Source organism: Leucoraja erinacea, unplaced genomic scaffold, assembly GCF_028641065.1.
Source record: "Leucoraja erinacea ecotype New England unplaced genomic scaffold, Leri_hhj_1 Leri_366S, whole genome shotgun sequence".
In the NCBI taxonomy this organism is placed as follows: domain Eukaryota; kingdom Metazoa; phylum Chordata; class Chondrichthyes; order Rajiformes; family Rajidae; genus Leucoraja; species Leucoraja erinaceus.
In genome coordinates this window covers 35001-48715 of record NW_026576267.1, presented here as the reverse complement: position 1 = coordinate 48715, position 13715 = coordinate 35001, and the positions used below count along the sequence as shown (strand labels likewise).

The 13715-nt window shown below is 49.6% G+C and overlaps 1 protein-coding gene across 1 annotated transcript in view; it reads left to right on the top strand.

Annotated features, from left to right (window-relative positions):
* The window catches only part of vars1 (valyl-tRNA synthetase 1), a 56909-nt gene that overhangs the window by 20313 nt on the left and 22881 nt on the right, over window positions 1-13715 (top strand). Inside the window, 8 exon segments of the mRNA XM_055630398.1 lie at window positions 1564-1672; window positions 2313-2401; window positions 2674-2764; window positions 5025-5149; window positions 8430-8533; window positions 9930-10088; window positions 12131-12221; window positions 13273-13378. Coding sequence (XP_055486373.1) covers window positions 1564-1672; window positions 2313-2401; window positions 2674-2764; window positions 5025-5149; window positions 8430-8533; window positions 9930-10088; window positions 12131-12221; window positions 13273-13378 — 874 coding nt within the window.

Sequence of the window (13715 nt, the reverse complement as noted above, 5' to 3'; positions counted from 1 at the left end):
GGAACAGGTGTCCGCTCCATTCTCTCAGCATATGGGACAGTGCAGACCCGATTTTTAAATCCAAATTTTGTAACATTGCTAGAGGGAACCCAATGGCTGATCAGGAATTCAGTATCCCGTACCTGCCTTCTCTCCATACCCCCTGATCCCCTTAGCCACATCTAACTCCCTCTTAAATATAGCCAATGAACTGGCCTCAACTACCCTCTGTGGCAGAGAGTTCCAGAGATTCACCACTCGCTGTGTGAAAAAAGTTCTTCTCATCTCGGTTTTAAGGATTTCCCCCTTATCCTTAAGCTGTGACCCCTTGTCCTGGACTTCCCCAACATCGGGAACAATCTTCCTGCATCTAGCCTGTCCAACCCCTTAAGAATTTTGTAAGTTTCAATAAGATCCCCTCTCAATCTGCTAAATTCTAGAGAGTATAAACCAAGTCTATCTACAAGCCCAGCCGCTCCAGTATCTCAGGATATGACAGTCCCGCCATCCCGGGAATTAACCTTGTAAACCCACGCTGCACTCCCTCAATAGCACAGATCATAGTCGATTTTGAAGGTAGACAAAAATGCTGGAGGAACTCAGCGGGTGAGGCAGCATCTGTGGAGCGAAGGAAATAGTCGACACCAGTCACGACCCGAAACGTCACCTATTCCTTCGCTCCATAGATGCTGCCTCACCCGCTGAGTTTCTCCAGCATTTCTGTCCGCCTTCGATTTCTCCAGCAACTGCAGTTGTTTCTTAAATAGTTGATTTTGAAATGCATGGCTGTGTATGGTTGTCCATATCTTCATAGAAAATAGGTGCAGGAGGGGGCCATTCGGCCCTTCGAACCAGCACCACCATTCACTGTGATCATGGCTCTGTGATCGTCCCCAGTCAATACCCCGCGCCTGCCTTCTCCCTATATCCCTTGATTCCACCAGCCCCTAGAGCTCTATCTAACTCTCTCTTAAATCCATCCAGTGACTTGGCCCCCACTGCCCTCTGTGGCAGGGAATTCCATAAATTCACAACTCTCTGGGTGAAAAAGTTTTTTCTCACCTCAGTCTTAAATGGCCTCCCCTTTATTCTAAGACTGTGTGGCCCCTGGTTCTGGACTCGCTCAACATTGGGAACATGTTTCCTGCATCTAGCTTGTCCAGTCCCTTTATAATTTTATATCTTTCTATAAGATTCCCCCTCATCCTTCTAAACTCCAGGGAATACAAGCCTAGTCTTTTCAATCTTTCCTCATATGACAGTCCCGCCATCCCAGGGATCAATCTCGTGAACCTACGCTGCACTGCCTCAATCACGAGGATGTCCTTCCTCAAATTAGGAGACCGACGGTCCACTGTTGACTTTGTAATGGATTGCATACAAACACGGTGGCCGTGACAGGGTCCTCTCCATGTTTGTGAATCAGTTTCATGTTGTGCCTTTGTAGTTCCGTCATCGTGCATTGTAAGCGGATGGGGATCCGCGTGTACTGGTCTGCTCGGGATGCCGGCTAGGGGGCTGGTGGTCGGTCTCTATAGCGAGCAGGTCACATACTAACATGGTCGCGTTCCTGTCTCCCAACAGGTAGACAAGAAGGAGTTGGCTGGCCGCACGTTCCTGCCGGTCCCCAACTACGTCGACAAGGTGGAGTTTGGTGTCCTCGTCTCCTTTGCCTACAAACTCGAAGGGTCAGGTTAGTCCCGACGCTAACCTCCGGGGGCAAGCGGCGCCCGCCCGCATCACTCTCGCCCGCCCGATTACTCCCCACCACCTCGATACAGCGAGGGTAGAACCTGTTTCCGCGGTGTATCTCCAAACTGAACTCACGCCAGCGCTGGGGGAAACTGAGTTTAGTTTAGAGATACTGCGCGGAAACAGGCCCTTCGGCCCACCGGGTCCATGCCGACCATCGATCCCCGCGCACTAATGGCGCAGCGGTAGAGTCGCTGCCTTGCAGACAATGCAGCGCCGGAGACCCGGGTTCGATCCCGGCTACGGGTGCTGTCTGTGTGGAGTTTGCATGTTCTCCCCGTGGGTTTTCTCCGAGATCTTCGGTTTCCTCCCACACTCCAAAGACGTGCAGGTTTGTAGGTTAATTGGCTTGGTTAAATGTAAAAATTGTCCCTAGTGGGTGTGGGATGGTGTTAATGTGCGGGGATCGCTGGTCGGCGCGGCCCCAGTGGGCCGAAGGGCACGTTTCCGCGCTGTATCTGAACTAAACGACAAACCTGCACGTCTTCGGGATGTGGGAGGAAACCAGAGCGCCCGGAGAAAACCCACGCGGTCACAGGGAGAGCGACCGTCTCGAGTCATCTCGTCTTTGTTGTTGGCAGGCGAGGAGGTTGTCGTAGCAACCACTCGTATCGAGACCATGCTGGGGGACACGGCCGTGGCAGTTCACCCCAGAGACCCCCGATACCAGGTAATCCCCCACACACCCACCCCCTCCCCCACACATACAAGAAATTTGCTGTGGTGCTCTGCTCGCGAGTAACAACATGATGCAAAGTAGACAATTAAAACTCAAACGTAATAATTTAAACGTGTGAAGAATGAAGTGAATCAAGGAGGAAAGCAGGAACGGGATACTGGTGTTAGATGATCACATTGAATGGCGGTGCTGACTGGAACGGCCCAATGGCCTACTCCTGCGCCTATTTTTACATGTATCTATTTTTCCTCTCCCCTCTCCAGGGCTTGGCTGGAAAGTTTGCCGTGCACCCGTTCTGCGACCGCAAGCTGCCGATCGTTTTCGATGAGTTTGTGGACATGGAGTTTGGGACCGGTGAGTTAACCTGCCGCATCTCAATGACATCGGCGGCCATTTGAAGTTCAGAGATACAGCGCGGAAACAGGCCCTTCAGACACACACAGTTTAGGAATAAAGGGTCGGCCATTTAGAATGGAGACGAGGAAACACTTTTTTTCACAGAGAGTTGTGAGTCTGTGGAATTCTCTGGCACTGGAGGCCGGTTCTCTGGATACTTTCAAGAGAGAGCTAGATAGGCCTCTTAAAGATAGTGGAGTCAGGGGATATGGGGAGAAGGCAGGAACGGGGTACTGATTGGGGATGATCAGCCATGATCACATTGAATGGCGGTGCTGGCTCGAAGGGCCGAATGGCCTCCTCCTGCACCTATTGTCTAATGAGGAGGAATTTCTTTAGTCGCAGGGTGGTGAATCTGTGGAATTCTTTGAGGCCACAAGTCAGTCGATATTTTTTAAGGCAGATAAGACTGCTTCTGGTCACTAAGCTCGAGTTCAAGTAAGTTTTCAAAGCAAAGCAAGTAACTAAGAATAAGAAATTCCAAAGATTGGTACAGGTGTCAGGGGTTATGGGGAGAAGTCAGGAGAATGAGGTTGAGAGAGAGATAGATCAGCCGTGATTGAATGGCATTGACGGTGGGCCGAATGGCCTGATTCTGCTTCTATCACTTATGATCTTATGAATTAGCTTTCTGTAAAACTCCCCCGGGCATGTATATAGAAACATAGAAAATAGGTGCAGGAGGAGGCCATTCAGCCCTTCGAGCCAGCACCGCCATTCATTGTGATCATGGCTGATCGGCCCCAATCAATAACCCGTGCCTGCCTTCTCCCCATATCCCTTGACTCCACTAGCCCCTAGAGCTCCATCTAACTCTCGTAAATCCATCCAATGATTTGGCCTCCACTGCCTCTGTGGCAGGGAATTCCACAAATTCACAACTCTCTGGGTGAAAATGTATTTTCTCACCTCAGTCTTAAATGGCCTCCCCTTTATTCTAAGACTGTGGCCCCTGGTTCTGGACTTGCCCAACATTGGGAACATTTTTCCTGCATCAAGCTTGTCCAGTCCTTTTATAATTTAATACGTTTCTATAAGATCTCCCCCTTATCCTTCTAAACTCCAGTGAATACAAGCCTAGTCTTTTCAATCTTTCCTCATATGACAGTCCCGCCATCCCTGGGATCAATCTCGTGATCCTACGCTGCACTGCCTCAATCACAAGGATGTCCTTCCTCAAATTAGGAGACCAAAACTGTACGCAATACTCCAGATGTGGTCTCACCAGAGCCCTATACAACTGCAGAAGAACCTCTTTACTCCTATACTGAAATCCTCTTGTTATGAAGGCCAACATTCCATTAGCTTTCTTCACTGCCTGCTGTACCTGCACGCCAACTTTCAGTGACCGGTGTACAAGGACCCCAGGTCATAAAAACATAGACACATAGAGAAAAAGATAGTGAGGAAGAGAAGAAGGAGCAGGAGAGAGGTTAGCAAATAGGAGATAGGAGATGAGTTTTTATATTGTTGATCAACTTTCACCCAGACCTGAAACAGTTGTTTTTTTACATAGAAACATAGAAACAGAAAATAGGTGCAGGAGTAGGCCATTCGGCCCTTCGAGCCTGCACCGCCATTCAATATGATCATGGCTGATCATCCAAATCAATATCCCATCCCTGCCTTCTCTCCATACCCCCTGATCCCTTTAACCACAAGGGCCACATCTAACTCCCTCTTAAATACAGCCAATGAACTGGCCTCAACTACCTTCTGTGGCAGAGAATTCCACAGATTCACCACTCTCTGTTAAGTTAAGTTAGTTAGTTAAGTTAGGTTAGTTAAGGTCTCGCCTTACCTAACCTAACCCCATTGAGATAATAATCTGCCCCCTTGTTTTTGCCACCAAAGTGGATAACCCCACATTTATCTATATTATACTGCATCTGCCAAGCATCTGCCCACTCACTCAACCTGTCCAGGGCACCCTGCAACCGCCTAACATCCTCTTCACAGTTCACGCTGCCACCCAGCTTTGTGGCTGGAGCGGATGAGAGAGTGGGATCGGGTAGAACATGTGTGAATGGGCGCTCGCTGGTCGGCGTGGACTCGGTGGGCCGAAGGGCCTGTTTCCGTGCTGCATCTCCAAACTAAACCCCCTCCGTTCAGGAGAATGATTGAACGGCACCGAGACGGGAGATTTAAAAATTAAAAAATTGATTTAAAATAAATTAAAAACTAAATTAAAGAGATTTTTTTTTTTTTTTTTTCCCAGGGGCTGTAAAAATCACACCTGCCCACGACCAGAACGACTATGAAGTTGGAATGAGACACGGCCTCCAGTTTGTCAACATCATGGATGACAACGGCTATCTTATCAACGTCCCCGAGCCTTTCTTGGTAAGCTGAGGTGTCACACAGTGAGGTGACACTGCTGAGGTGTCACACAGTGTTGGAGTCACTCAGCGGGTCAGGCAACAACTCTGGAGGTCACGGATAGGCGACGTTTGGGGTCGGGACCCTACCTCGGACTGTAGTGGTGTGAAGAAGGGTCCCGACCCGAAATGTCACCAATCCTTGTTCAGTTCAGCGCGACAACAGGACCTTCGCCCCGCCAAGTACACGCCGACCAAGAAGGATGAGGGGAGGGACCTCACTGAAACTTACCGTATAGTGAAAGGCCTGGATAGAGTGGATGTGTAGAGCAGTGGTTCTCAACCTTTTTTCAGTGATGTACCCCCTGTGAAATATCTTTTCAGCCAAGTACCCCCTAACCAGCGCAAAGCATTTTTGGTTGAAAAAAAAAGATTTAAAACAGAGCACTGCGCCATCAGTGTCTGATTTATTAAACTTTGGAACTGATAAACACATATAAAATTCAAACATTTGAAAAAAAACTATTTCGAACATTTTAAATGTTAATAATCCATGACTAAATTTATTGCAAATATTTCTCATCACTAAAATGTAGTGATTCAAACTAATGTAGTGAAAATTTCCGACACTTCCCTACCATTCCTTGACCTCACTATCTCCATTGCAGGTGATAGACTTCTGACCGACATACACTATAAACCCACTGACTCCCATGGCTATCTGGACTACACTTCTTCCCACCCTGCTTCCTGTAAGGACTCCATCCCCTACTCCCAATTCCTCCGTCTACGCCGCATCTGCTCCACGGATGAAGCGTTCCACACCAGGACATCTGAAATGTCCTCACTATTCAGGGAACGGGGGTTCCCATCCTCCACCATAAATGAGGCTCGCATCAGGGTCTCTTCCATACCCCGCAACACTGCTCTCTCTCCCCATCCCCGCACTCGCAACAAGGGCCGAGTCCCCCTAGTCCTCACCTTTCACCCCACCAGCCGTCACATACAAAAAGTAATCCTCCGTCAGTTTCGCCACCTCCAACGTGACCCCACCACTCGCCACATCTTCCCATCTCCCCCCATATCTGCCTTCCGCAAAGACCGCTCCCTCCATAACTCCCTTGTCAATTCTTCCCTTCCCTCTCGGTCCACCCCCTCCCCGGGCACTTTCCCTTGCAACCGCAAGAGATGCAACACTTGTCCCTTTACCTCCCCCCTCGACTCCGTTCAAGGACCCAAGCAATCGTTCCAGGTGCGACAGAGGTTTACCTGCATCTCTTCCAACCTCATCTATTGCGTCCGCTGCTCTAGATGTCAGCAGATCTATATCGGTGAGACCAAGCGGAGGTTGGGCGATCGTTTCGCCAAACACCTCCGCTCGGTCCGCAATAACCAAGCTGACCTCCCGGTGGCTCAGCACTTCAACTCCCTCTCCCACTCCGTCTCCGACCTCTCTGTCCTGGGTCTCCTCCATGGCCACAGCGAGCAGCACCGGAAATTGGAGGAACAGCACCTCATATTCCGTTTGGGGAGTCTGCACCCCGGGGGCATGAACATCGAATTCTCCCAATTTTGTTAGTCCTTGCTGTCTCCTCCCCTCCCTCAGCCCCCCTGCCGTCTCCTCCCATCCCCCAGCCTTCGGGCTCCTCCTCCTTTTCCCTTTCTTGTCCCCACCCACCCCCGCCCCCGATCAGTCTGAAGAAGGGTTTCGGCCCGAAACGTTGCCTATTTCCTTCGCTCCATAGATGCTGCTGCACCCGCTGAGTTTCTCCAGCTTTTTTGTGTAACCTAGTGAAAACAGTGACCATATAACCATTTAAAACTATAAAATGAACCATTTAAAACTCCATAAATGTGCAAAACACTGCTCATTTGTAGTGGTCTCTCTTGAACTATTTGGAAATAAAAAGATATAACTAAAAAAAAGAAAGAAATAATTAACTTAATTATAAATAAAGATTTGTGCACATAAAAATAATTATCAACATAAAGTGTCCTCTTTTGGGATCATAGTAAAGATCTGTGCTCAAAAAGAAATCATTAACTTAATTTTAAATAAAAGCAGAAATTGCTAAAAAATAAAAATATTTATCATCGGTTTGATAGATATGAACTGTTTTGGGCAGACCAAACGTGTTAAACAGAAATTGGTCAGATATTGAGCTTTACACAGTAAGAAATCATGTGAAATCATCACTGACTTTAATTTTAAATGAATGTACCTGTATGTTATACTGTTTAGTTTGGAGAAACAACCAGATAGTTACTGAGTTCGCACCGACCAGCGATTTTTGTTACAGATTTGACCATTTTATTTGGTGGCCAATTAAACGCTGTCTCTAAGGGGATTGCATCCAATCACCAACCAGCTTGCTTTAAAATATCCGTCCAATCAACAAATAGGTCTCCTCCCGTCCAATCAGCCGCTGTCTCCAAGGGCATTGTGTCCAATCACATGATGCAGTTTAATGGTAATTAGCAGCTACGGTAAAGGTTGGAAGCCGCGGAGCTACTGACAGTCAAACGGGAGGGAGCAGGAGAGATTCACACAGTGTACAATCCATAGCACCTAGTGTACAATTTCATAATATATACTAAATAACTGGGCTGACACACCTTGGCTGGGAATCTGGGGTTCACCAAAATTGTTCCCAATTGGGCCCCGCACATCCTAAGGCCGGCCCTGTATATGTAGCCCTATATTTTAAAATCTCACGTACCCCCAGGGGTACGCGTACCCCCATTTGAGAACCACTGGTGTAGAGGATGTTTCCACTGGTGGGAGAGTCTTGGATCAGAGGCCACAGCCTCAGAATTAAAGGACAAAGGACATCCCTTTAGGAAGGAGATGAGGAGGAATTTCTTTAGTCAGAGGGTGGTGAATCTGTGGAATTCTTTGTCACAGAAGGCTGTGGAGGCCACAAGTCAGTGGATATTTTTAAGGCAGAGACAGATTCTTGATTAGCTCGGGTGTCAGGGGTTATGGGGAGAAGGCAGGAGAATGGGGTTAGGAGGGAGAGATAGATCGGCCATGATTGGATGGCGGAGTAGAATTAATGGGCCGAATGGCCTAATTCTGCTCCTATCACTTATGGCCTATGAGTGCCCAGTCTTATATCCAAAACAGAGGATAAAGGTTTAAGGAGAGAGGGAGGATTGAATGGGAATCTGTTAGAATCAGGTCCTGACCCAAAACGTCAGCCCTTCCTTCTCTCCAGAGATGCTGCCTGTCCCGCTGAGTTACTCCAGCTTTTTGTCTCCTGTCTTCTTTGACATCGCTGGTTATTTTGTTATCTTCTGTTCAGGGGATGAAGCGATTTGATGCGCGCAAGGCGGTGCTGGCAGCCCTGACGCAGAAGGGACTCTTCAAGGAGGTGAAGGACAACCCAATGGTGGTGCCCGTGTGCAGGTGAGGACCTGGGTCGGGGAACAAGACAGGCCGCAGGCGAAATAGAAATACCAAAATCGAAATCGAGCCAGCACCGCCATTCAACATGATCATGGCTGATCATCCCCAATCAGTACCCTGTTCATGCCTTATCTCCCCATATCCCCTGACTCCGCGATCTTCAAGAGCCCTATCTAGCTCTCTCTTGAAACTATCCAGAGAACTGGCCTCCACCGCGCTCTGAGGCAGAGAATTCCACAGACTCGTAACTCTCTGGGTGAAAACGTGTTTCCTTGTCTCCGTTCTAAATGGCTTTCCCGTTATTCTTAAACTGTTTGAAGAAGGGTTTTGGCCTGAAACGTTCCCTATTTCCTTTGCTCCATAGATGCTGCCTCACCCGCTGAGTTTCTCCAGCATTTTTGTCTATCTTAAACTGTGGCCCCTGGTTCTGGACTCCCCCAACATCAGGAACATGTTTCCTGCCCTTAGCGTGTCCAACCCCTTAATAAGATACCCAGATTCAGATTCAGATTCAATTTTAATTGTCATTGTCAGTGTACAGTACAGAGACAACGAAATGCATTTAGCATCTCCCTTGAAGAGCGACATAGCAAACGATTTGAATAAAAAAATAATAAGTGTCCGGTGGTGATTGGCAGTCAACGAGGTACGTTGTTGAGTAGAGTGACAGCCGCCGGAAAGATAGCCTCTCATCCTTCCAAATTCCAGTGTATACAAGCCCAGGCGCTCCATTCTTTCACCATATGACAGTCCCACCATCCCGGGAATTAACCTGGTGAACCTACGCTGCACTCCCACAATAGCAAGAATGTCCTTCCTCAAATTAGGAGACCAAAACTACACACAATACTCCAGGTGTAGTCTCACTAGGGCCCTGTACAACTGCAGAAGGACCTCCTTGCTCCTATACTCAGCTATTATGAAGGCCTACATGCGATTCGCTTTCTTCACTGCCTGCTGTACCTGCATGCTTACATTCAGTGACCCTCGGACTATCTTTGATCTGACTTTACTGGCTTTATCTTGCACTAAATGATATCCACGTTACTCACTTCATCTGTACACTGGACGCCAGTGAATTGGCAGTGGAGGCCAATTCACTGGATGCTTTCAAGAGAGAGCTAGATAGGGCTCTTAAAGATAGCGGAGCCAGGGGATATGGGGAGAAGGCAGGAACGGGGTATTGATTGGGGATGATCAGCCATGATCACATTGAATGGCGGTGCTGGCTCGAATGGCCTGCTCCTGCACCTATTGTCGATTGACTCAAAATGTCACCTATTCTTTCTCTCCACAGTGATGCTGCCCGACCCGCTGAGTTACTCCAGCCTAACTCAGCAGGTCGGGCGGCCTCTCAGGAGGTTCGACTGAGCTGACGATTTCTTCTCTTTCCCAGCCGCTCCAAGGACATCGTGGAGCCCCTGCTCAAGCCCCAGTGGTACGTGAGGTGCAGCGAGATGGCCAAGATGGCCTCAGACGCGGTGCGTAGCGGGGAGTTGAGGATCATCCCTGACACTCACATCAAGACATGGTTCAGCTGGATGGACAACATCAGGTAACAACCTGCTCGCGACACTGCATCAGCGCTTCATTTTAATTCAGTTTAGAGATACAGCGCGGAAACAGGCCCTTCGGCCCATCGGGCCTGCCCCGACCAGCGATCCCCGCACACTAACACCATCCTACACCCACTGGGGACAATTTTTCCATTTACCAAGCCAATTAACCTACAAACCTGCACGTCTTTGGAGTGTGGGAAGAATCCGAAGATAGACAATAGACAGACAATAGGTATTAGATATTAGATGATCAAAGCCACGATCAAATAGACAATAGGTGCAGGAGGAGGCCATTCAGCCCTTCGAGCCAGCACCGTCATTCAATGTGATCACGGCTGATCATCCACAATCAGTACCCCGTTCCTGCCTTCTCCTCATATCCCCAGACTGCTCTGAGGCAGAGAATTCACAACTCTCTGTGAGAAAAAGTGTTTCCTCGTCTCCGTTCTAAATGCCTTACCCCTTATTCTTAAACTGTGTGTGGCCCCTGGTTCTGGACTCCCCCAACATCGGGAACATGTTTCCTGCCTCTAGCGTGGCCAAACCCTTAATAATCTTATAGTTTTATAAGATACCCTCTCATCCTTCTAAATCCCAGTGAATACAAGCCCAGTCTTTTCAATCGATTAGTTTAGTAAAGTGTTTCAACATAGTTTGGTGTTTAGTTTTTTATTTTATTTTTTGTTTGTAAGGTATTTAAGTTGAGTTCTGATTTTGTTTTTAGTACTTTCGTTTTTGAGTTTTAGCGTTTAGTTTTAATGTTTTGCTCATGTTCAGCGTCTGGTTCAGTTTTTAGTTGAGATTTTAAATTTGTGTGCAGTTTAATTTATTTTAGATTTTAACTGAGTTTAGTATCTAGTTTTAATGTTTAGTATAGTGTAGATTTTAGTTTTGTTTACTGTTCAGTCATCAGTTTACTATTTGGAGGTAGTCAAAAATGCTGGAGAAACTCAGCGGGTGAGGCAGCATCTATGGAGCGAAGGAATGGGTGACGTTTCGGGTTGAGACCCTTCTTCAGACTGATGTGGGGGGGGGGCTGGAAGATGAAAGGAAGAGGTGGAGACAGTGGGCTGTGGGAGAGCTGGGGAGGGGAGGGGAAGGAGGGAGAAAGCAGGGACTACCTGAAATTGGAGAAGTCAATGTTCATACCGCTGGGGTGTAAACTACCCAAGTGAAATATGAGGTGCTGCTCCTCCAATTTGTGGTGGGACTCACTCTGGCCACGGAGGAGGCCCAGGACAGAAAGGTTGGATTGGGAATGGGAGGGGGAGTTGAAGTGCTGAGCCACCGGGAGATCAGGTTGGTTATTGTGAACTGAGCGGAGGTGTTGGGCGAAGCGATCGCCAAGCCTGCGCTTGGTCTCACCGACGTAGAGCAGCTGACACCTAGAGCAGCAGATGCAACAGATGAGGTTGGAGGAGGTGCAGGTGAACCTCTGCCTCACCTGGAAAGACTGCTTGGGTCCTTGGATGGAGTCGAGGGGGGAGGTAAAGCGACAAGTGTAGCATTTCCTGCGGTTGCAAGGGAGAGTACCAGGGGAGGGGGTGGTTTGGAATTTGGAATTGGTTTTCATTTACTGTTTAATTTAATGTTTAATTAATTTTTTCGTTTAGTGTTTAGTTTGGGGTTTGGGTCTAGTTTGGGGTCGGGCCTAGTTTGGCATCGGGCCTGGTTAGGGGTCGAGACTAGTTTGGGGTTGTTTTGGCATCGGGCCTAGTTTGGGGTCAGGCCCAGTTTGAGGTCGGGGCCCAGTTTGAGGTCGGGCCCAGTTTGAGGTCGGGCCCAGTTTGAGGTCGGGGCCCAGTTTTGGCCCTTCGGGCCCGGTTTGGCGTCGGGCCCAGTTTGGGGTCGGGCCCAGTTTGAGGTCGGGCCCAGTTTGAGGTCGGGCCCAGTTTGGGGTCGGGCCCAGTTTGGGGTCGGGCCCAGTTTGAGGTCGGGCCCAGTTTGTGGTCGGGCCCGGTTTGGGGTCGGGCCCAGCTCGGCGTCGGGTTGTTACCGAGAGTGCCGCGCTGATTGCCGGGCTGTGCTTCCTCGGCAGGGATTGGTGCATTTCCCGGCAGCTGTGGTGGGGACACCAGACGCCCGCGTACTTCATCACCGTCAACGATCCCACTGTCCCTGCCGGAGAAGTGAGGCCCCTCACTCACACACTCACACCCACTGTGTCTTTGCGTCTGTCACCCACTCACTAACCGTCTGTGTGTGTAGCTGTGCGTGTCACTCCCACTCACTCTGTGCGTGTGTGTGTCAGCTGTGCGTGTGTGTACTGTATGCCTGCATCAGTGTGTGTAGCTGTGCGTGTGTATGTGTAGCTGTGCGTGTGTGTGTGTAGCTGTGCGTGTGTGTCTGTGCAAGTGTATGTACGTCTGTGCGCGTGTGTGTATGTGTGCGTGTATGTGTGTCTGCGTGTGTGTGTATATCTGTGCGTGTCTGTGTTGGTGTGTGTGCGTGTGTGTCTCTCTGTCTTTGTGTGTGTGTGTGTGTGTGTGTGTGTGTGTGTGTGTGTGTCTGTCTGTGCGTCTGTGTCTGTCTGTGTGTCTGTGCATGTGTGTGTGTGTGTGTGCATGTGCCTTTGTGTGCGTGTCCCCGTGTGTGTGTCTGTGTGTGTGTCTGTCTGTGTGTGTGCGTATCTGTGTATCTGTGTCTGTGGCTGCGTGTGTATCTATGTGCGTATCTGCGTGTGTGCGTGTGTGTCTCTGTGTGTGTGTGTGTGTCTATCTGTGTGTGTGTGCATGTCTGTGTTGGTGTGTGTGTGTGTCTATCTGTGTGTGTCTATCTGTGTGTGTGTGTGTCTATTTTCCGTGTGTGTGTCTATCTATGTGTATCTGTGTGTGTGTGTGTCTATTTTCTGTGTGTGTGAGAATGGAATTGTTTTACTAACACTATGAAACTCCGATCATGGACTGCCTTAATCCTGAAATCTGGCTCGTGTTACCCCTTCTCCCTGGAAACCCACTGGTCCCCATTTCCCCCTTTCCTGAATTCACCAGGACCAAGCAGGGTTACGGATGACCAACAGGTTTGGGAGGGGGTTGGCACCCCGAACTAATCCCTCCCACACACCCCCCCTTCTCTCTCTCCCTCGCTCTTCCCCTCCCTCCCTCAACCTACGGGAGTTGCACGCCAAACTAATCCCTTTCCTCCCCCTCCTCCCTCCCCCCCCCCACCCCCCCGGTTCAGGATGCGGACGGCCGATACTGGGTGAGTGGCCGGTCGATGGACGTTGGCCGGGGCAAGGCGGCCGAGAGATTCAACGTCTCTCCGGACCTCATCTCCCTGCGTCAAGGTAGGTCCCCGCGATCACCCCAAACACCCTTACGCCTTGTACAGGAGTGGAGGGGCGGGGAGGTGGGGGGGAGAGATAGAGGGGGAGAGATAGAGGGGGAGAGAGATAGAGGGGGAAGAGAGAGGGGACAGAGGGGAGAGATAGAGGGGGAGAGATAGCGGGGGCTGGGAGAGAGAGAGAGGGGGAGGAGAGAGAGAGGAGAGGGGGGGGAGAGATAGAGGGGGAGAGATAGAGGGGGAGAGATAGAGGGGGGAGATAGAGGGGGAGAGATAGAGGGGGAGAGATAGAGGGGGAGAGATAGCGAGGGGGGGAGAGAGAGGGGGGGGGCTGAGAGAGA